The sequence below is a fragment of the Schistocerca piceifrons genome, chromosome 4, assembly GCF_021461385.2.
Source record: "Schistocerca piceifrons isolate TAMUIC-IGC-003096 chromosome 4, iqSchPice1.1, whole genome shotgun sequence".
In the NCBI taxonomy this organism is placed as follows: Eukaryota; Metazoa; Arthropoda; class Insecta; order Orthoptera; family Acrididae; genus Schistocerca; species Schistocerca piceifrons.
In genome coordinates this window covers 242,912,642-242,935,965 of record NC_060141.1, presented here as the reverse complement: position 1 = coordinate 242,935,965, position 23,324 = coordinate 242,912,642, and the positions used below count along the sequence as shown (strand labels likewise).

Genomic DNA, 23,324 nt, shown 5'->3' with positions numbered 1-23,324 from the left:
AATGAGTCAACCTGAAGCAGATGATATTGCTCTGTTGACATTGAGACTGCAGACAAGCCTCAAAAGGGAATGGAAGAACTAAACAACCGAATTTAATTGAAGATTTGGAAATGAATTACAATGAGTCTAAAATAATCATAGAAGGAGTACAGGTTAATAACTCACCACACAGCTGAGGCACCATTTCCATTTTAAGTCTAAAATAGTGTACAATCAATATATTGACTGAAAAATCGTAAACATTGCCAACGAAGTGATTGAATCTGTTGATTAGCTGTTGTATTTAGGACACCAGAAGGGAAGATGGATACAGAAAGAAATAAACACTACAGCAAAAGTGGTCTGGAGTGCATTTGGTTAGCAAAGCTGTTTTCAAAATAGTTTTAGATGTGTAAGATACAAAGATTACATGTGTTTTGGCAGTAAGACGCGGTCTTCTAATGTGGGAAACTGTAAAACTCAAGTACCTTCTACAAAGAAATGGAGATATGGCTGTTGCAAATTGCTAGGAGTGAGAGGGAAAACAAAGAAGTGGATAAGGTAACAGAATGAAATAAAAGACATATTTGTGACTAATGAAAATTAAATGACACTGAATGGGACAAGTAGCCAGATGAGAGAAAGGTAGATGAACCAAGAAAGACTGTTGGATGACAGTGGTACTCCAGTAATGATTATTCCGACTATTGATATGGTAACTCCACTTACCTACCATCAGAAAAATCTAGATGAAGATTGATGCTGAGCGTGAGGCGTTTATCATCAAGCAAGTTCTTAACTCGATTCAAAGAGATTATAAAATTCTGAGGTAATGACCCAACGGAAACACAGCAGGAGGCATTGGGGAATCATCAAGGAGCAACAACCACCACCACCACCACCCCCCACCACCACCACCACCACATTCATAGGGTACTCAGCTGTTTGGAGCCTTAAACTACAGTTATCATAAGAAAGTTCATAACCTGCTGAAGCATCCCAAAAAGTAAATGAAGATATCATTCTAACATAAAATATAACAGTTGGAAAAACTGCTCCAAATAATGGTACAGGAAAAACAAAAGACCAAATGTGTAATTTGCACATAATTTCTTCTTTACACGTGACGAGACTATTTAGTTTTGGTGATTTCCTGAAAACAACTACATCTACAATCCACAAAACAACTTATGGTGTGTGGCAAAGAGTACTTTGTGTACCATCATACCTCCTCTCCCTTTTCCTATTCCAGCCACAAACTGTGCATGGGAAGAACGATACTTGGTAAGCCTTCATTGTGATCTCTAAATCATTGTAATTTTACCTTAATGGTCTTTTGATGAGATAGTAGAATGAGGAAACAGAATATTCGCAGACTTTTCTAAGAGCATATACTCTTGGTATTTTAACAGTAAAGCACGTCATGGTGCACAAAGCCTCTATTGTCATGTTTGCTACAGGAATCGGTCAAGCATTTCTAACACTTTCATTTACTTAATTAACTCACAAAAAATGCAGAGATCATCTTTGGATCTTCTCTATTTCTTCTATCACTCATACCTAGTAAGGAATCTAGAGTGAAGGGAAATATTCTAGTATTGGATGATCTAGAAATTTGTAAGCTACCTCATTCACGAGCGCACTTCTCTTCTTGATTCTTTCAACGTGTGTCATCTATTTTTTGTTTATTGATTTGAGGAGAGGGGACCAAACAGCAAGGCCATCGGTCCCATCGGATCAGAGAAGGAAGTAGCTGTGCCCTTTCAAAGGAACCATCCTGGCATTTGCCTGAAGCGATTTAGGGAAGTCACGGAAAGCTAAATCAGGGTGGCCGGACACTGGTATGACCCGTCAGCCTCCCAAATGAGAGTCCAGTACAGTAACCACTGCACCACCTCACTTGGTAATCTGTTTTTCCTACAGTTAGTTTTATGTGGTCATTCCCCTTTAAGTAACACAATATGGATACTCTCATGTTCAATGGATGTGACAGTTTCCAGTGATTGTTTGGCAGTCATGTAATTTTCCCTTATCTGTACACAGTACGTTACATTTGTTTATAATGATAGTCAACTGCCAATCCTTGCAACAGTTTCATGATGTTTTTGATGTTATTCATTAGGTCATTAATGATCCAGTAACACTCCCTTGGGTGTGCACCCAACAACTTCAGCCACTGAAAATGACATGTTACACTTTTATAAGGTAGAAAGTCTTGAATACAGTCACAAAGCTGGTCCATTATTGTGTATGCTTGCATTTCATCCATTAGGAGACAGTGCAGTACTGCACTGCATGCCTTCCAAAAGTCAAGTAATCAACATTATTGACAGGGACAATTTCTGCCTGTCGGGGGATTTACTGCACATACCTGAGTGTACAAGACACGGGTTCTCATGGTTTCTGCTGATTATTTCACCACTTTCAAACTTTATCACAAAGCAATCTTTACAATGGTGCTTGACACTTTTTGATATCAAATTTGATAGCTATGCAGTTTCCTTTTCTATTTTAATTTGTTGCGAAAATACTTCTGCCCTTCAATTCAAGAGGAAAAACAAAATCATGAAATTAAGAAAACATTCTCCCAACATAATGACAGTTCGAAGAAGTAACATCAATTCTTTTCTTTCCTTACTGGATGCACAGACTAGCAGTAAGTATTTCAAGACAGTGGCAGCTTTACAGGCTTGTACATATATTAAATCATTTTCCAGCAGAGAACAATAAGCTTTCTCTTTAAGTCCACCTTCCAGTCCCCACTGCCCTCACACAAACGCATACACTCACATATTGCACATGGAGACTACTACATTAATATCACAATAGACTTCATTTACCAGTAAACATCAGCTGCAACTTTGAAAAAGAGTGGATGTGGAGTGGGAGGGAGGGAGGGAGGGAGATGGAGTGGGAGAGGCAGAGAAAATCAAGGGTGGTGGAGGACAAAAGAAGAATACCGGGGGCAAAGGAGAGGAAGGGGAGGGAGAGTACAAAAAGATAGAAATCAGGAGCGTTGGACACGGGGGAAATATGGAGGGGACGCATAAAGGGGGCAGTGGAAGGCAAAAGGGAGGGGCAGAAAGGAGGGAGACAGAGGGAACACGAGAGACGGCAGGAGGGGGCAGCCGAGGCGGAGATGGCGGGAGGGGGTGTAGATGGAGTAAGGGAGAGTGGGGGTGAGGGATAGGGAGAGAGATGGTGAGGTTCAGGTAGATGCAACGAGAGGGTGAAGCAGCGGGGACAGAGCAAGGCAGCAGTGAGAGAAGTAAGGGGGTGGGTAAGGGTGATGGGGAAGTTAGAGAAGTAAGGGGTGGGGCAACAGGTGACGCGGCGGGCAATGGTACAGTCGGGGGCGGGCGAGGGGGGGGGGGGCGGGCGAGGGGGCGAGGAAGGGGGGGGGGGCGAGGGGAGGCAGCAGAGAGAGAAGTAAGGGGCGCGTAAGGGAGATGGAGAAGTGAGAGAAGGGGTGGGGCAGACGGGGGACGCGACAGGTGGGGCGGCGGGCAGGACGGACGAGGGGGAGGGTGCGGCGAACGGGGTTGGGGCGTGCGGGCGAGGTGGGGTGGCGGGTGGGAATGAGAAAGAGGCAGAGGATTGAAGAGACGGGAGACAGGTAGGGCTGAGAAGAGACAGGTAGGGCTGAGAAGAGACAGGTAGGGCTGAGAAGAGACAGGTAGGGCTGAGAAGAGACAGGTAGGGCTGAGAAGAGACAGGTAGGGCTGAGAAGAGACAGGTAGGGCTGAGAAGAGACAGGTAGGGCTGAGAAGAGACAGGTAGGGCTGAGAAGAGACAGGTAGGGCTGAGAAGAGACAGGTAGGGCTGAGAAGAGACAGGTAGGGCTGAGAAGAGACAGGTAGGGCTGAGAAGAGACAGGTAGGGCTGAGAAGAGACAGGTAGGGCTGAGAAGAGACAGGTAGGGCTGAGAAGAGACAGGTAGGGCTGAGAAGAGACAGGTAGGGCTGAGAAGAGACAGGTAGGGCTGAGAAGAGACAGGTAGGGCTGAGAAGAGACAGGTAGGGCTGAGAAGAGACAGGTAGGGCTGAGAAGAGACAGGTAGGGCTGAGAAGAGACAGGTAGGGCTGAGAAGAGACAGGTAGGGCTGAGAAGAGACAGGTAGGGCTGAGAAGAGACAGGTAGGGCTGAGAAGAGACAGGTAGGGCTGAGAAGAGACAGGTAGGGCTGAGAAGAGACAGGTAGGGCTGAGAAGAGACAGGTAGGGCTGAGAAGAGACAGGTAGGGCTGAGAAGAGACAGGTAGGGCTGAGAAGAGACAGGTAGGGCTGAGAAGAGACAGGTAGGGCTGAAAAGAGACAGGGAATGGGTAGGTGGTGATGGGTGCGGGAGACTAGAGGGTGATTGCGGGTGGAGAGACGGGTCGGCGCGGGTGGAGAGACGGGTCGGCGCGGGTGGAGAGACGGGTCGGCGCGGGTGGAGAGACGGGTCGGCGCGGGTGGAGAGACGGGTCGGCGCGGGTGGAGAGACGGGTCGGCGCGGGTGGAGAGACGGGTCGGCGCGGGTGGAGTGAGGGGACAATATGGAGGGAGTGAGGGGACAATATGGAGGGAGTGAGGGGACAATATGGAGGGAGTGAGGGGACAATATGGAGGGAGTGAGGGGACAATATGGAGGGAGTGAGGGGACAATATGGAGGGAGTGAGGGGACAATATGGAGGGAGTGAGGGGACAATATGGAGGGAGTGAGGGGACAATATGGAGGGAGTGAGGGGACAATATGGAGGGAGTGAGGGGACAATATGGAGAGAGAGAAACTGTTTAATACTTCTAATTGTATCATCATTACAATATTAGATTTGTATTATGATATAACATCACGGTTTAATATTTCGTCAGGAAATGAGGTCATTAGAGGTGGATGGAGTGGACACATTGCCCAAACTGGGACAAGAAAGTAGATCCGCAGTGGCCCTTCGAAGTTAACATTCAACTTTCGCCTTTGTTGATTTAGAAAAGCCATTAAAAATCAAAATCTGAATGGTCAGATAGTGATCTGATCCCAGCTCCTCTAGAAAAAGCACATCATCGCTCAGTATTGATATCATATATACGTACAAGTCTAGGAGGATGAACAAGCTGGGAGAATAGTGGAAACTAAAGGCCAATAAATAAAAGAAAATCATACGGCCTATAGCATGTTTCTATTTTGATAGGTCTGTGAGACATCTCATGCTAAACACCCATGCACGCAAGCACTCCCCTGTCTTCCGGCACGTGCGCACGCACGCACAGAGATAGAGATAGAGATAGAGATAGAGATAGAGATAGAGAGAGAGAGAGAGAGAGAGAGAGAGAGAGACTGGGCTAGTTACAGAACAGTGGTAGGAAAACAGGGCATGCTTGCACACATCACTGTTTACCAATTTGAGTGTTATTGAGTATTTATATGCAGAAGTTTACACAGCTTTGAAATAAACTACACATGAACACAAATTTTTCTGTGTCAACATCAGTAGCTGTACAAAATATTTATTTGCACAAATGAACATTACATGGTACAAACAAATAGGGTATGTCATACAGGAACCTACTAAAATGCTAAAATTCTGAGTGCATCACACCTCATTTGTCAAATCAGTACCTATATTAGGATACTGGAAAATATAAATACGGCCTCCTTGATCAAAATTATAGACTATAGTTTCACTGTACAAAGCTGGAAATTATCTGGAGGATTACACATTTTCACCTCTGTGTAAAAGATAAACAGTTCCTTAGAAATGAATCAGTATTAAATATTCTCCATACCTTCAAAAGAACCAAACAAAAATTCATCGCACTTTATATGATCAAGCAACGAAGTCAAGGGGTCTGTTGAATCCACCCTTGCGATTCATGTATTGACGATATTTGCGTTTTAAAATTACATGGACTGAACCTACATCATTTCCTGATACCTTTTTGCCTTTTGTAGTGTCGAATGCACAGAAACCCATTATCTTCATCATTTCTTGTTCATCTGGAGTCTTTCCCTCCAAGTCAGCCTCTAAAATAATAAAAATAATGATGTAAGTTTCACTGCAAATCTTTAACATACAATAATCTAGAAAACTGAATTATCACTAATTACTGCTACAGAGAAACACAAATTTATACTGTTTGGATTGTCCTGTAGAGAACATGCACACACTGAGACTTATTCCAATGCCACAAATGAATACTGTTTTCTTATCTGCATTGTCTTCACATGTTGAATATTGACCTTAATTTCCCAGTAAATTGCTGGGACAGACAGGGATCTTTACTTTGCTAATAGTCCCAGAGCTGGATTATCACAGGAAGAAAAAACTGGGCTATATTTGGTACCAGCTTTGTACACACACTCAGTTTTATGATGAACAAATACTAAATGTGTGAGGAAATAGTCAATCACCAAAGTCACTAGCAAGCTGCTCTTATTCTTTATCTATGGCAATCATTTAAACATAATAAATTCATATAAAACAAGCTGTATTTGTTTCTCCATAACAAAGATACCTATGTCCGTCCATATTAAACTTACTAATTACCAGCAATCCTCTACTTTGATAGCTGTCACCCGTTCCTTACCATGCAGTCCCTTCTCATACAGCCCAGCCACCTATTGTCGTCGCATCTGCCATGACGAGCAGTTCCTCCTGAAATATACCGAGGGCCTCACTGAAGCCTTCACAAACTGCAATTATTCTCCCAACCTTGTACAAAAACAAATCTCCCATGCCTTATCTCTCCAGTCTCCCACCACCTCACAAACTCCCACCATCTGGCCACAGAGAAGCATTCTCCTCCTAACTCAGTACCACCCAGGACTAGAGCACCTGAATTATATTTTCCACCTGGGTTTGAACTACCTCTAGCTGTACCCTGAAATGGGAAATGTCCTGCCTACTATCCTTCCCACCCCTCCCACAGTGGTATTCCGCTATCCACCAAACCTACACAATATACTCATCCATCCCTACACAACTCCTGATCCCAGCCCTGTACTTCATGGCTCATACCTCTGTAATAGACCTAGATGCAAGACCTGTCCTATACATCCTCCCTCCCTCCACCACCACCACCACCACCACCACCACCACCACCACCCACTCCAGTCTGGTCACAAACATCACCTATCCCATCAACCAGTCACATGATTTGCAAGCTAAGCTGCAACCAATGTAGTGCATTCTATGCGGGCATGACAACCAACAAGCTGTCTGCATGAATGGCCAACAACAAACTGTGGCCAACTGCGCAGGTGGGAACTTTCCCTGGAATATATCCTGCATTCCTGTAACTCTCCTGGCCTCAACCTTCGTTGGTCACTGTCTTCTCCCATCCAGCCTGTTCTCTGTTCCCATTCCAGCACTACACAGCCCTCACTCTTCCATCGCACCCATTCTTTTCACTGCTCTCCTTTTCTGCTACCCCTCCTCCCCACCTCTCCACTGCCCTCCGTCTAACCTCCCGACTGCTCATAGCAGCCCTTACCCTCTTTCCACCTCGTCCCTACGCGCTCCCCAACAGCATGTCATTGTCTGCCACCGCTACCCTACTATCCTTCCCCTTCCCAGTCCCAGCCTCCTCCTTACCCCCACCCAGTTGCCATTCCCATCATGAACTGGTGCTGCTACTTGCAGAGTGGCCTCAGTTGCCTGAGACTGCAGTTGTGTGTGTGAGTTGCGTTTGTGTGTGTGTGTGTGTGTGTGTGTGTGTGTGTGTGTGTGTGTGTGTGTGTGTGTGTGTCTAATTTTGACGAAGGTCTTACTGGCCAAAAGCTATATTTGTGACAGTCTTTTTTCTAAGCCTATCTGCGACTGAGCATATCCGCTATATTAAGAATATGTAGTTTTCACACACACAAATATGTGCACAGAACACTGCTGGCTCCACCTTTGAAACAAAGGATGTCTGTGACATTTGTAATGACAATTCATACTGCCACAGTGACAGCAATCTTTAAGCATACATGGAATGCAGACAAAAACATGTTTGCTTATAGTGCACCAGTTGTTAGCTGCTTTCAAACCACACAAGTTTCCTTGTAGTCATAAAATTGGTTTTTTTACCCAAGTGAATCACTCGCACACCATGCAGCTGTACCGCAATCCTAATGTGTGGGCCTGGTTAGCTCAGTTGGTATAGCATTAGGCTTTTAACCTAAGGGTCCAAGGCTCAAGTCCCTGTCTGGGTGGAAATTTTAACACCTTTGTAGTGGTTCATCTGATAGTGATGGAAGCAGGATCCCTCTTTAAGCTAGACATTAAACCAGTTTGTAATACTGTTGTAATACTGCCGGTCTGTAAATACTGGTGGTGATGATAAAATTTTGCCTGCATGACTTATCAAATTTCCTCACTGAATGACTTGTCTGGTATTAGTTACAATGGATTTTTGTGTACTGATGTTTCACAAACATGTTGACATCTGACTGGCAACAGAATTTACACATTTCTCACAAAGACGAAGTCCCAGTTTCTTGGGAGATGTTGGAAGAGAATAACTGGCACTTAATTGTTTTCTCCACACAAACCATAACATCATCACATTAAAACATTTTGACCATAGAGGCTGTTTGGGCTAATCAAATCAAATCTGTGTATTTCCAATCATGCAACTGAAGACACTGATTACAGTGGAACTTGAAATCCAGTATAGCGCGCAATACCTATGCCACTAAATGATAAACATGGTTACCTACTATGGTTTCACGGATATCATTTGTTACATTCTCATTCAGTGCCTGACAGAATCCTGCAACGCTCGTAATGTATTCACCCAAACACCTCCACCCCACTTCACCACCACAACAACAAGACAATCTGAATTGGATATTTCCCCCAGCAGACACCACCACACTGTAGACCATATAATTTGAAAGTAGCCTTATTTTACTAAAAACAAATTGTACATATCATTACATCTGAGTGGGTCATATTAGATGTTAAAGCTGGTTCGAATTTCCTTGCAGCACTTAAACCACAACTTTATGCAATATTTATCAACAGAAACACTACCAAAAATGTTTCTCTATGCCTCTCCAGACAGTGTTCCTATACAAAAGTGGTGTACAATGGTTGTTTTCTTAATGGTAACAATGTCCTTTAATGCTCTGGTGTCCGTATCTGGAAGGTCCAATTATTTTTCCACTGCTATATACAACAGGTGCAGTTTTCCACCATCAACTATTAAGTGGTTATGCCATTACATACAGCAGCCTCTGATACTCTAAGAGGAAATATGCAACTATTGCCATGGTTGCATCACCATAGGCACAGACAATTTCCTCACACTGGGAGTTTGTAAGGTATAAACGAAGCTGCACAAAACTCTTCCTGAGATATTAGTTATTTTTTTTTTTTTTACACACAAGTATCTACAATTTTTTAATTTGGTTTCCTATCTTGTGCTCCTCCATCGAGTACATCTATTGTCATGTTGATGATTTCTTGATGCCACAGTGTAGGTTGCATTGTACTGTGTCTTCTTTTTGTCCAGTTTTGTCATAGACCTGTTTCCTTCCCTATTCCTTTTAATTTCTCATTTGGTACTGCCCACGTAATTCTTACATACTTTGATAGCACTACGTTTGAAATGCTTCCAATTTCTTCTACACATCTTCCATGCAACATATTTACTTCCAAACAATTCTGTATTCTCTAAACACACTTTCAGGGACTTCTTCCTCAATAACCTATCGATATTAAAAACAGATAGAGCACTTTTAATGAAGTTAGCTTTCTCCATCTGCAGCAATCTACTTCTATATATCCTATATAAACATAATACATCTCTGCATCACATACACCTTAACAATTTCTCTTAAGCCATCTTCTGTGCTGAATGTGCTGTTTATTCCTCTCTCTTGGTTTATGTTGGGGATATAAATTTCTCATCCGTCCTAATTGTCTCAAGGCTCCAAAATCTTATACCAACTTGAGCAGTCAAAGGCTTTCCCTAGATTCACAGTAGCTACACAGAAATCCACATTTTTCCTTCATTAAGGGTGGGTTCAAACACAACAAAAGTAAGACCGTTGCTCATGACATACTGCAATGGCACTGCGAGCTACCATTCAATGTTGTGGAACAGTTTTCAATATGGCACCAGCTGCCATGATTTAGGTGGGTACTAATGTTATAGTGCAGATTATGGCATTAGAACCGAGGCAAATGTTAAATACAATGAAAACTCCAATACTGAAGTCAAAAAACTAATTTCTCACAGGAAGAAATGAGGAGGAGGGTGGGAGACGGAGGTAGCAACATACACACTTGTAAAAGAACTAACACTGACACGAAAATGTTGTATGCTGTCAGACCAACCAATAGTTGGCATCTAAGTGTCAACCTCCCAATGTTGCACTGTTAGCAGTCTTGTCATGCCGCCTCCTGGTCCCTGCACACACTGCCGGACAGCATTGTTCTCTCTATCCACCTGTGCCCTGCTAACCCATCTCCTTCCCCATCCCCTCTAGAGTGCTGCTTACAATGAATGTGACAGTTGCATTCCAGTCCGAGCTGCTGGCGATGGTGGTCATGTGTGCATGAGGTATGCTTGCTTGTGTTAATGAAATGTGTGTGACAATTGCTACTCACCATATAGCAGAGATGCTGAGCTGCAATAGGCACAATAAAAAGGTGCACACAATCACAGCTTTTGGCCATTAAGGCCTTTGTCAGCAGTAGACACACACGCACACACACATTCCTGCAAGCACAACTTGCACACACATCTGCAGTCTCAGAGAGATGAAACTACACTGTGAGCAGCAGCACCAGTGCATGATGGGAGTTTTGACTGGGTGGTAGTAAGGAGGAGGCTGGGGCAGGGAGGGGGAGGGATAGTATGGGGGGGGGGGGGGGTGGCGGACAGTGAAGTGTCGCAGATTAGATGGAGGTTAGAGGAGAAGGTGCCGAGGGGGGAGGGGTAAGTAGCGGAAAAGAGAGAAATAAAAATAAAAGAAATTAAGAGGCTGGGTGTGGTGGTGAAATGACAGCTGTGTAGTGCTGGAATGGGAACAGGGAGGGGGCTGGATGTGTGAGGACAGTGACTAACAAAGGTTGAGGCCAGGAGGGTTACGGGAACGTAGGATGTATTGCAGGGAAAGTTCCCACCTGCGCAATTCAGAAAAGCTGGTGTTGGTGGGAAGAATCCATATGGCACAGGCTATGAAGCAGTCATTGAGATGAGGGGTATCCTGTTTGGTAGCATGTTCAGCTACAGGATGGTCTACTTGTTTTTTGGCCACAGTTTGTCGGTAGCCGTTCATGCGGACAGACAGCTTGTTGGTTGGCATGCCTACATAGAATGCATTCCATCCTGGATTTTCCATTGTTTGGAATGTGTGTGCATGTATTTCCTTTTCTGAAGAAAGCTTTGGGCAGAAGCTATGTGTGTAACTGTCTTTCGTTGCACCTGTCCGCAAATTACATGCCACCTTTATGGTGAGTAACAATTCATGTTTTGAATATGGTGTTTTTATTCCAACCTGGAGTTTCCATTGTTCGATTTTACCTAACAGCTTTTCTTCCATCCCACAACCCTGTGACTTTTTTTTGTGACTATTGTTTAAAGCATTACTCTACACAGTATCTGTTTTCTCTCTTCCTTCCAGTTTTCATTCATCGCCTTCCAAACCCCACATGCTCCAACTTCTGATCCACAATGTCTCAATGATCTTATCCGCGCACATGTGCCTACATGACAGTGCGGATGATTGAGGCAAAATCTGACACCCCAAATTCTTACCATCAATAATTATAATTATTCCTAATGATACCACCTCATCCTCAAGTACTTTCACATTTCATTTTACATACCCACCTGTGCCACACTGACTTATGATCCTAGACATAACCAACCCTTATTCACCTTTCTCTTCCCTTAACCCAATACACACATCTCCCATACCTCATCCATTTATTTTCACCCATGTTTTTAAATTTGTGGACATTTTTACATAACTGTGTGCATTCTTACGAATTTGTGCATGTCTTTGCATATTTTTACATGTATTCCTGTTATCCAGCTCCCCTCAAAACCATCTAACAACTTCATCTGCCATATCCATGTCTTTCCCGTTTCCTCTACGCCTTCCCTGTCACAATGGATCCCAGTTCCATCTTTCTGCACCGGTTTTCAGACAAGCATACCTTATCGACCTAACCACAAAAGTTCCTTTCCCTGGATACCGCCCTGGATCTTTTTAAGATTTCGTCAGTTCCTGGCTGTTACAAACCTGGTACTGAAAAAACGCATCTCCATGGCACAGGCATCCCAGAACCACCTCTGCAAGATACTACTACAGTGTGTATACGTGTACAAGGGGAAAAAAAAATTCCCTAGATTTTTCCCGGATATCCCGGTTAAAACATGTACTTTTTCCCAGGTTTAAATACGTTTTTTCCCAGCACTTTAAGAGGGGGGGGGGGGGGAGAAGTTTTGGAAAGACCTTTAACGAAAAAAAGGAGAGATGTTTTGGAAAGACCTTTGATGTGCAGCAACGACCTTTGATGTGCAGCAACATATACCCGTTCGTGAAAGAATAAATTCGAATTCCACCAAACAGCACTTTAGTTTCTGGAGTGTTGAAATCAAGATTGTGATGACCTTTTGTAAGCCAACCATACCTCAAAGGCCATGTGATCTCGCCAGCCAATGACAGCAGATATTCAGAGCATAGGCCAATAGCAAGATGACTTATGTAGTGCAAACACAGAGTAAAAGTTAAACACACAAAGAGGAAAAGTTAATAAAATGGCTCTGAGGACAATGGGACTTAACATCCAAGGTCATCAGTCCCCTAGAACTTAGAACTACTTAAACCTAACTAACCTAAGGACATCACACACACCATGCCCAAGGCAGGATTCGAACCTGAGACCGTAGTGGTCCCACAGTTCCAGACAAGTGCCTAGAACTGCTCGACCACACCAGCTGGCGGAAAAGTTAATAGTTTACATTAATATACATAGTGTAGCTACAAGAAAAGCTAAGCTTTTGCATGTAATATTGATCTTTTGAACCATACAATGTAGGCTTTCACAGCCGGTGTTGTCTTCAGTTAAAACTTCCGGGCTGAGAGGCCATGGTCAATGTATAAAATTTCCACCTAACGTTTCGTCTCCATCCGTGGGAGACATCTTCTGAGGTCAGCCCTCATCTGATTAAGCAAAACTGGGAACAGGCGAGGCGTAACTTTGTTGCGGCTCATACCCGGCAAGCACGTCGTTATAATCGATATCGCCTCCCCTTTAATGGGAAGCCTAGTGATCAGGTGCACATTAGGAATATGATGGGGAAAGGAAAACGTTCGGGTAGGCTAAGTAAGTTTATTCCCCGTTTTATCGGCCCATGGACTATCTTACGGGTCTTGGGTCCAGACAATCTTTTGGTTCACCATAATGGTTCCGGTAAACAGTACCGAGTGCATCTTAGTCAAGTGAAGAGTGTCGGATTGTCTGCGGGCCCTTCGTTTGGGTTTGAGGGGTGGAGGTTGAGACGTGCTTCTGTCCGTCTCGTTTAAACACACGCCCTTGTTACGCCTCGGCTTCCCACTGGCGCTTTTCCGCGTGGCAGCGCCGTCTGTTCTCCTCGTCTCGTGCCCCACCCTCTAGGTCGGTGGAGTGGAGTGAGTCGTGAAGCAAGGCAGTATGCCATCAACTCCAGAAGTACTTGTTTGTCTTACTTGCGGTGGTTTGTGTGGTGTCGGCCGGCTCATTCCACCGTGAGGTTCTACGGCACAGCGTGTCTGACTTGGAGAAGCCATTAGCTCCGATTATGCTTGTTCTTGTCGAAAGAGAATTGAAATAAGGAGCTGTGATGTTGCTGTTCTGGAGAATAGTGGGAGTCACTGAGGACGGTTGCAGGTTTTCCTCCGGGACTGAAGTTGAGTATATTGCGCTATTGTCGTTGTGCTTTTGACTTGCTATTGCCTTGTATTAGGGTGGTGTTTGCGACTTCCTTTATGTTGCTGCCGCCGACATTGTGTGTTTTCCATCCACCGGTTTAGCTCGCCGGTTCTGAACCTATGAAGAAAAAGGTTGAGTGTTAGTTCTGCACCGCGTTTGTGGAGTCTGACTTCGAGTGTGTAGGTTGTTCTTGTACTGCTGGGCTGGTTCCTCGGTGAGGTGTCGACGTGAGTGTGAATTGCTTGGTTAAAATTTGCAGTAGGCACTCCGGGCATGGTCGATGCTGTACAACAAGGATAGTAGAACATGTTGAATCAAAGGCTGTGAATGTGAATTGTTGCTCTGTCATGTCACACCAGGAGACTGTCTAATTAGGTACTGATGTATTGGTCGCTATTTATTGATTCTTGTGACCAATTTGGTAGTCAGTTCCAAGCCTACGTGTTCTATGTATGTGAGAGAAAGAAAAGATATTTGTGAAGTACGTGGCTGTGCACACCTTAAAAGTTGTTGGTGCATGTGTTTATCTTAAAAATTGTTTTAATACCGTGTGTTATTATCAGCCCCTTTTAGACTGAAAATTTTACAGGATTAGAGAATTTTATTTGTATGTTTGCCTATATGAACAGTGTCGATTGAGCTGCTGGCTTTTACGCCAGTTTGTGAAATGTGGCAGCTTTACGCTGCAGTTTAATGATTTGTAATTGAAGGGCATCATTTAATTCCTCTTTGGGGCTCGCCTTGTATTTTTCTTGTTTCATACTACCTGAAGATTGTAAATCATGATATTGGGGCACGATGACTGATTGGTAGCCTTGCAGCTGCTTGTATTTCATACTCAGCAACTGTGGTTAAACTTTTGTAAATTTGCTGGCCTTGTTGGTGTGCGATTGATTGCATTTTAAATTTAGATTTTATGCAGGTTTACCTTTTAGAAGTATATGCATGTATTGTTGTCCCTAGGTTTTAAGCTGGATAGTATCAATTGATTTATTTAAGGTTGCTAAGTTTTAGGGAATCACTTTGCTGTATGATAGCTCTTAATGCTTAATGTGGATTCTAAATGTACTGTGGCCCTTAAGGCTTGATTACTGATAAATTTGTTGATTTGCCTTCTATTTTTGAGAACTTGCCTAACCTTAACCATTGGCCAGCCCTTCAGGCTGAGCTGTTTATTAATTACCTTGATGAATTGGCCCTTCAGGCCCCCCTTTTGGAAGCTCTACAGCCCTTAAGGCTTTGAAATCCAGTTTTAACACTTAACCTCCCTTGTTAGTGTACTGGGGCCCTTAAGGCCAACTTACAGATAAATTCCTGGCCATTACTTACTTATTGCAGAATTTGTTTGACTAATTTCATTTATTACCTGGCCCTCAAGGTCGAGTTGTTAATAAGCAATTGTTATTTTCCAGTTGACATTTTTAAGATTTTCTTATCTTCTTAATCTGGCCCTTCATGTCTCTTATTGTTTCACACTGCCTTGCCTAAACTGTTGAAAATCTGCTCTTTAACTAAAGTCTAGTTAACTATTTTGGTGGCCCTTCGGGCTCGAACCTTCTGTTCATACGTTTATATTTGAATATTTTCTTTGTCTGTGGTATTGGTCTTTTATATCTTAAATTTTGAAGTGAAGTGAATTTTGGTTTGCAAATTTACTAGCCCTTCAGGCTGAATACGTTATATGTATTCTTGCTAAATTGGCCCTTCAGGCTTTCTTTGCGATTGCAACCCTTAAGGCATACGCAGCACTATGTTGCGAGGTACAATGTTAAATTGTTGATGAACTAGTTTCTTAAGGTTTGATTCTCCCTATATTCATTATCTTGGCAGATTGTATATTGTATTTTAGCTAGTTTTAATAAATGCATTAGAAGTAAGGTGTTGTGTTACTTCTACCAGCACTTGGCCCTGCTTCCTCGCCTGATCCTAGTGGCTTCTTACTTCCTTGATTGTTAGAATTTTTGCCCGTTAGCCACTATTATTGGTTCCAAAACTGACAAAAATAACTTCATTGCCCTACAAGGCGATTAATGCTTGTATGCTAAAAACTTGGAAATAAAATCAGAAAACAAACTAATAATATATTTTTGCCTTCCATATTATGTGAATGCATTTTAATTTACTCGATAGCTCTCAGCCACAGAAATTCATTTTGTTTTCATTTGACATGGGACCTGTAAATGACGAGGAAACAGCGAAATCACTTAACGCATATATGGCTCACATAGAGACTACCCCCGTCACCACTACAACTCAAACAACTCTGCACATGCACTGATCTGGCAGCTAGGGTGCACACGAAAAAATTTTCTGATTAGCATCTGTCTGTTGTTGCTACTCCTGATACAGCTAATAGCCACACTTCAAGTAACCGGAAGCAGGAGAAGGTACTGCTCATATGTTAGTCAACTGCGTAAGCATATGAGCCCACTGGCGACTGGTCAAACGAACTTAATGTAAACAGCTGTGACGCTACACTCACAGAAACTAGTTTATTGTTACAAAGTATTACATAGTCTTCACCATAAGGTCTTTGACATATTTTTGCCGTTTGCAGACCATTGTGCATGCACTGTGTTTTGATGTTGTAAATGGCACAATTCCTTTGCAACGTAAGTTTTATTTCTCTCTCTCTCTCGTTTATGTTTTATTGCTGCACTCTTGTTCTCCAGTAGTACAATACGGTAACATTCTTTGCTAAAATATCAATTCTTTTCAGTCAAAGTTACAAAAATTAAACTGAAAACTAAAACAATGAAAAATATCTGGAATTCTGAAAAATTCCCTAGTTTTCTCCCGGATGAAAAAATTCCCAGGTTTCTCCTGGGTCGTACACACCCTGTACTACTGTGTAATCCCTGCTACACACATCACAGACCTGAAATTGATTCCCTTGCTCTCCAGTGCCTAGAGAATCATTCCCGAAAGTTATTCAACCTACTACCATCCTACTGCTTTGCCCATTATACCACCATCCATCAATGATCTCCCCCCTGCCCCCCCCCCCCCCCTACCTTCCAGGAATTACTCACCTTCAATTTCACCATCCTTCCCCAGGTCCCTTCCTAAGAACATCAAACTTTCAGCAGAAGAAAGGACAGCCAAACATAACCACACAAAAAATCCTGACCTAGTCTTCCTACCTGCAAACAAAGGTTCCACCTCTGTCATTATGAACCACAGTGACTACCTGCTGGAAGACCTCTGCCGAGCAACAGTCTCTGACACCCCATTTTAGCTAGTTATTGTGGCCCCCACAGAAAGAATTTCGGCTCTCACTGACCAACACTTCCAATCTATTGCCCATAATCTAGCCTCCCACATCAAAGATACCAACAGCTTCCTTCATGAAGTCTACTCCATCCCCACCCCTTTACCTCCTGGATTCCTACTCATCACTGCTGACACCACTTTCCTACATACCAAAATCCTCACGCCCAAGGTCTTGACGCTATTGGACACTACGTTTTCCAATAGCTATCAAACTCCAAAACCGCTACCCCTTCCTCTTACACCTTCTTAATTTCTTCCTAATTCACAACTACTTCTACTTTAAAAGAAAGATACAGAAACAAATCCATGGCACACTCCTATCTTAACATGTTTATGGGCTATCTAGCTGAAGCCTTCCTAGCCTCTGAAAATTTCGAACTCCTTGCCTGGTTCAGGTTCACTGATGACATCTTCATGACTCAGGGTCAAGACAACTTCTCGTCATTCCATCACATCAATGCCTTCTCTCCCATCCACTTCAACTGGTCCTCCTCAAATCAACATCCCACCTTCCTGGACATAACCACCTCCTCTCTGATGGCGCCACCCACACCTCTGTCCACCCATCAATGATCAACAGGACCTGCATTTTGACAGCTGTCATCCCTTTCACACCAAGAAATCCTTCTCATATACCCTGGCTACCTGGGGATGGAGCATCTGCAGTGACAATAACTCCCTTGCTCAGTATGCAGAGGGCCTCACCAAGGCCTTCACAGACAGGCACTATCCCCCAGGCCTAGTCTGCTAACAGACCTCCCATTCCATTTCCTCTCACAACCCCGATCCTCCCACCACCCCCAAGAATCAGCCACAAAGGTGTATACCCTTCATCACCCAGTACCACCCCAGATTGAAACAACTGAACCACAGCCTTCGCTAGGGCTTTGATTGCCTGCCATTATGCCTTGAAATAAGGGATCCTTCCCACCCCTCCTAAAGCGGGTTCCTGTCATCTACTCAATCTCCACAACATCCTAGTCCATCCCTATGCCATTCCCAACTCCAACCTCTTACCACAGGAATGCTATCCCAAGGAAAGACTTGTCCATATGGATGAATGACCACTGCCAACCTGTGGACAAGAATGGAACTGCACAAATAGCAGTCCACTCCCGAGATTATCCAGGCCTCAACCTACGGTAACCCATTGTCACCACACCATCCACCCAACAGTTTCTGTCCAGTGTACCCTCACCCTCTGCCAATGTACACGCATGCCTTTCCCCCTTCCTGCTCCTCTGCTTTCCTGCCCCCCCCCCCCCCCAGCCTCCCTATGCTGTGCCAGTTGGCAGACGTCATGTGTCTTTCTAGTCCCCACACACCACCAGGCAGCACTCTCCTCTCCCCTCTCCCATATCCTACTATCCCTTTCCCTCCCCTGCTCCATCTAGACTGCTTCTTCAGCTAAATGTGACAGACACGTTTTGTTACGAGCTGCCAGAAATGGCAGTCAAGTGCACATCAGGTGTGTTTGCTCGTGTGAATTAATGTGGATGAGTTTCCTTTTCTGGAAAAGGCTTTGGACGAAAACTAAATGTGTAACAGCCTTTATATTGTGTCTGTCTGCAACTCAACGTGTCATCTTAACAGTGAGTACCAATCAATCTTTGTCCTTATATTAGTGATAATTCAACCTGGGGTTTGCACTGTTTTACTTTCACAGCTATCACATCAAACTTAGAGACTATTTGCCACACACAATTCTACAGCATTTGGTCCCCCCAAGGCACAATCTTTCAACAACTCTTTCTGGTTCCATATGCATTTTATTCATCTACCAAAAAAAATTTTACAAGAAGAGAGGGGGGCAGGAGAGAGAGAGAGAGAGAGAGAGAGAGAGAGAGAGAGAGAGAGAGAGAGAGAGAGAGCAGGGGGGAGAAGAGAGACAGAGGGGGGGGATAAGAGAGACAGAGGGGGGGGATAAGAGAGACAGAGGGGGGGGGATAAGAGAGACAGAGGGGGGGGGATAAGAGAGACAGAGGGGGGGGATAAGAGAGACAGAGGGGGGGGATATGAGAGACAGAGGGGGGGGATAAGAGAGACAGAGGGGGGGGATAAGAGAGACAGAGGGGGGGGATAAGAGAGACAGAGGGGGGGATAAGAGAGACAGAGGGGGGGATAAGAGAGACAGAGGGGGGGATAAGAGAGACAGAGGGGGGGGATAAGAGAGACAGAGGGGGGGGATAAGAGAGACAGAGGGGGGGGATAAGAGAGACAGAGGGGGGGGATAAGAGAGACAGAGGGGGGGGGATAAGAGAGACAGAGGGGGGGGGATAAGAGAGACAGAGGGGGGGGGATAAGAGAGACAGAGGGGGGGATAAGAAGAGACAGAGGGGGGGATAAGAAGAGACAGAGGGGGGGATAAGAAGAGACAGAGGGGGGGGATAAGAAGAGACAGAGGGGGGGGGATAAGAAGAGACAGAGGGGGGGGCATAAGAAGAGACAGAGGGGGGGGATAAGAAGAGACAGAGGGGGGGGATAAGAAGAGACAGAGGGGGGATGAGAAGAGACAGAGGGGGGATGAGAAGAGAGAGAGGGGGGATGAGAAGAGACAGAGGGGGGATGAGAAGAGACAGAGGGGGGATGAGAAGAGACAGAGGGGGGGGATGAGAAGAGACAGAGGGGGGGGATGAGAAGAGACAGAGGGGGGGGGGATGAGAAGAGACAGAGGGGGGGGATGAGAAGAGACAGAGGGGGGGGATGAGAAGAGACAGAGGGGGGGGATGAGAAGAGACAGAGGGGGGGGATGAGAAGAGACAGAGGGGGGGGATGAGAAGAGACAAGGGGGGGGGATGAGAAGAGACAAGGAGGGGATGAGAAGAGACAAGGAGGGGATGAGAAGAGACAAGGAGGGGATGAGAAGAGACAAGGAGGGGATGAGAAGAGACAAGGAGGGGATGAGAAGAGACAAGGAGGGGATGAGAAGAGACAAGGAGGGGATGAGAAGAGACAAGGGGGGGATGAGAAGAGACAAGGGGGGGATGAGAAGAGACAAGGGGGGGGGATGAGAAGAGACAAGGGGGGGGGATGAGAAGAGACAAGGGGGGGGATGAGAAGAGACAAGGGGGGGGGATGAGAAGAGACAAGGGGGGGGATGAGAAGAGACAAGGGGGGGGATGAGAAGAGACAAGGGGGGGGATGAGAAGAGACAAGGGGGGGGATGAGAAGAGACAAGGGGGGGGGGATGAGAAGAGACAAGGGGGGGGATGAGAAGAGACAAGGGGGGGGATGAGAAGAGACAAGGGGGGGGGATGAGAAGAGACAAGGGGGGGATGAGAAGAGACAAGGGGGGGATGAGAAGAGACAAGGGGGGGGAGAAGAGACAAGGGGGGGGGAGAAGAGACAAGGGGGGGGGAGAAGAGACAAGGGGGGGGAGGAGAAGAGACAAGGGGGGGGGGGAGGAGAAGAGACAAGGGGGGGAGGAGAAGAGACAAGGGGGGAGGAGAAGAGACAAGGGGGGAGGAGAAGAGACAAGGGGGGAGGAGAAGAGACAAGGGGGGGGAGGAGAAGAGACAAGGGGGGGAGGAGAAGAGACAAGGGGGGGGAGGAGAAGAGACAGAGGGGGGGAGGAGAAGAGACAGAGGGGGGGAGGAGAAGAGAGAGAGGGGGGGAGGAGAAGAGAGAGGGGGGGGGAGGAGAAGAGAGAGAGGGGGGAGGAGAAGAGAGAGAGGGGGGAGGAGAAGAGAGAGAGGGGGGGAGGAGAAGAGAGAGAGGGGGGGAGGAGAAGAGAGAGAGAGGGGGGAGGAGAAGAGAGAGAGAGGGGGGAGGAGAAGAGAGAGAGGGGGGGCGGAAAAGAGAGAGGGGGGGCGGAAAAGAGAGAGAGGGGGGGAGAAGAGAGAGGGGGGGCGGAGAAGAGAGAGAGGGGGGAGAAGAGAGAGAGGGGGGAGAAGAGAGAGAGAGGGGGGAGAAGAGAGAGAGAGAGGGGGGGGAGAAGAGAGAGAGGGGGGGGGAGAAGAGAGAGAGGGGGGAGAAGAGAGAGAGGGGGGAGAAGAGAGAGAGAGAGAGGGGGGAGAAGAGAGAGAGAGGGGGGGGAGAAGAGAGAGAGAGAGAGGGGGGAGAAGAGAGAGAGAGAGGGGGGGGAGAAGAGAGAGAGAGAGAGGGGGGAGAAGAGAGAGAGAGAGGGGGGGAGAAGAGAGAGAGAGGGGGGGAGAAGAGAGAGAGAGGGGGGAGAAGAGAGAGAGAGGGGGGAGAAGAGAGAGAGAGGGGGGAGAAGAGAGAGAGAGGGGGGGAGAAGAGAGAGAGAGGGGGGAGAAGAGAGAGAGAGGGGGAGAAGAGAGAGAGGGGGGAGAAGAGAGAGAGGGGGGAGAAGAGAGAGAGGGGGGGAGAAGAGAGAGAGGGGGGAGAAGAGAGAGAGGGGGGAGAAGAGAGAGAGGGGGGAGAAGAGAGAGAGGGGGGGAGAAGAGAGAGAGGGGGGGAGAAGAGAGAGGGGGGGGAGAAGAGAGAGAGGGGGGAGAAGAGAGAGAGGGGGGAGAAGAGAGAGAGGGGGGAGAAGAGAGAGAGGGGGAGAAGAGAGAGAGGGGGAGAAGAGAGAGAGGGGGGAGAAGAGAGAGAGGGGGGAGAAGAGAGAGAGGGGGGAGAAGAGAGAGAGGGGGGAGAAGAGAGAGGGGGGGAGAAGAGAGAGAGGGGGGAGGAGAAGAGAGAGAGGGGGGGCGGAAAAGAGAGAGAGGGGGGGCGGAAAAGAGAGAGAGGGGGGGCGGAGAAGAGAGAGGGGGGGGAGAAGAGAGAGGGGGGGCGGAGAAGAGAGAGAGGGGGGAGAAGAGAGAGAGAGAGGGGGGAGAAGAGAGGGGGGGAGAAGAGAGGGGGGAGAGAGGGGGGAGAAGAGAGTGATTCTCAACTTTTTGAATGTACTGGTGCTGCACTTTATTCTGTATTTCAAACAAATTTTAATGCAAATTCTTTGAGCCATCATTTTTAAAAGTAAAAATTCCCTGAGCACTCAAATACAAGTATAACCTTTTCAGCTGTTAATAATCAACTGAATATTCATTATACATGAAAATGCAAACATACACCACAAACATATGTACCAAGATAAAAATAAATTTTAAAATTGAAAAGATTCCATTATTTTTTATTACCTCATATTTTGCCAGAGATGCCACTGTGTTCGTGTTTCAAGTATTGAACATCCACCATTTTTTGTTATGGGGGAATTCAAATTTAATATTGTCCATCTCAGAATTAAGCAGTTTTCCATACATTTAAACCAATGAAAAGAATCTCTTTTCTTACACACAATCAAAATATACGTTTTTAAGAAACTTGGAGAAGTTGGCAAGCACAGTAAGTACAGTTTTACATTTTGAAAGTTCCATTCGTAAGCTTTTGGCACATGTCGATGTATATTAAGTGATTTCTCAATGCTCCCAATACTCACGATGTAACAGTAAGACATTTTTTAATGCCTTAATGTAATTTCATATTCATGAGTACAATTATGTTCCACATTTGAACACGAGCATCTTTATAAGTGAGCTTATATGAGACCTCATTACTTCCGTAAGAGATTTCTACCACAGCAGATAATTGATACTAATTGCATGTTACTCACACTGCACTCAAGGGGTGAAATTTTTCTGCTGCACCAATCCCCTCCCCAGCTTCATCTGTGTTTCTTCCACTGACCTCCTAGGCCAATGAGAGCAGTGCTCAGTGTGTCTGCAGATGGTACATTCGTATTTCACCCTTTGTTTCAGTCTATTTTAGCACCTTTCTCAAGTTCCAGGTATTAGTCTACCATGATGAAGAGTGCTCCCTATAGTTCCAAGTCGAAACGGGAAGAGATTCCTCTTGCTAAGAAAACCTCATGCTGTGCTGCAAGTCAGTGATTTGAGATTGATTACAGTAAAGCAAGATGGTGGTGACAGCAAAAGGAACAACATTTAGCTAGTTCCAGCAACAGAAAAACATTTTCTCGGCGACAACGTGAATGCAATGACATGTTTGTTATAAGTTGTCCTGAATGATTTTGTTAGGGAGCAGTGACAAAAGTGCTTACCATGAGTGCAGAAATTATCCAAGTTAAAGCACATGAAGTTGCTCACAAGCAAAAAATAACAAATTTTGAACAAAGCTGTAATTTGGTTGCCAATGTTATGAAACGTCTGGATTCTTTCTGCACAAGCGGATATCAATTGCAAAGAAGCTGCCACAAAACTAAAAGGAAAAACTTGCT

General features: G+C 45.4%; 1 protein-coding gene across 3 annotated transcripts in view; it reads right to left on the bottom strand.

Annotated features, from left to right (window-relative positions):
* LOC124794656 (RNA-binding protein EWS-like) overlaps positions 1 to 23,324 on the bottom strand; it is a 93,556-nt gene that overhangs the window by 9,965 nt on the left and 60,267 nt on the right. For all 3 annotated transcript variants that reach the window (XM_047258182.1, XM_047258181.1, XM_047258180.1), the window contains one exon: positions 5,894 to 5,982. In XM_047258182.1, coding sequence (XP_047114138.1) covers positions 5,894 to 5,982 — 89 coding nt within the window. The remainder of the gene's footprint in view (positions 1 to 5,893; positions 5,983 to 23,324) is intronic.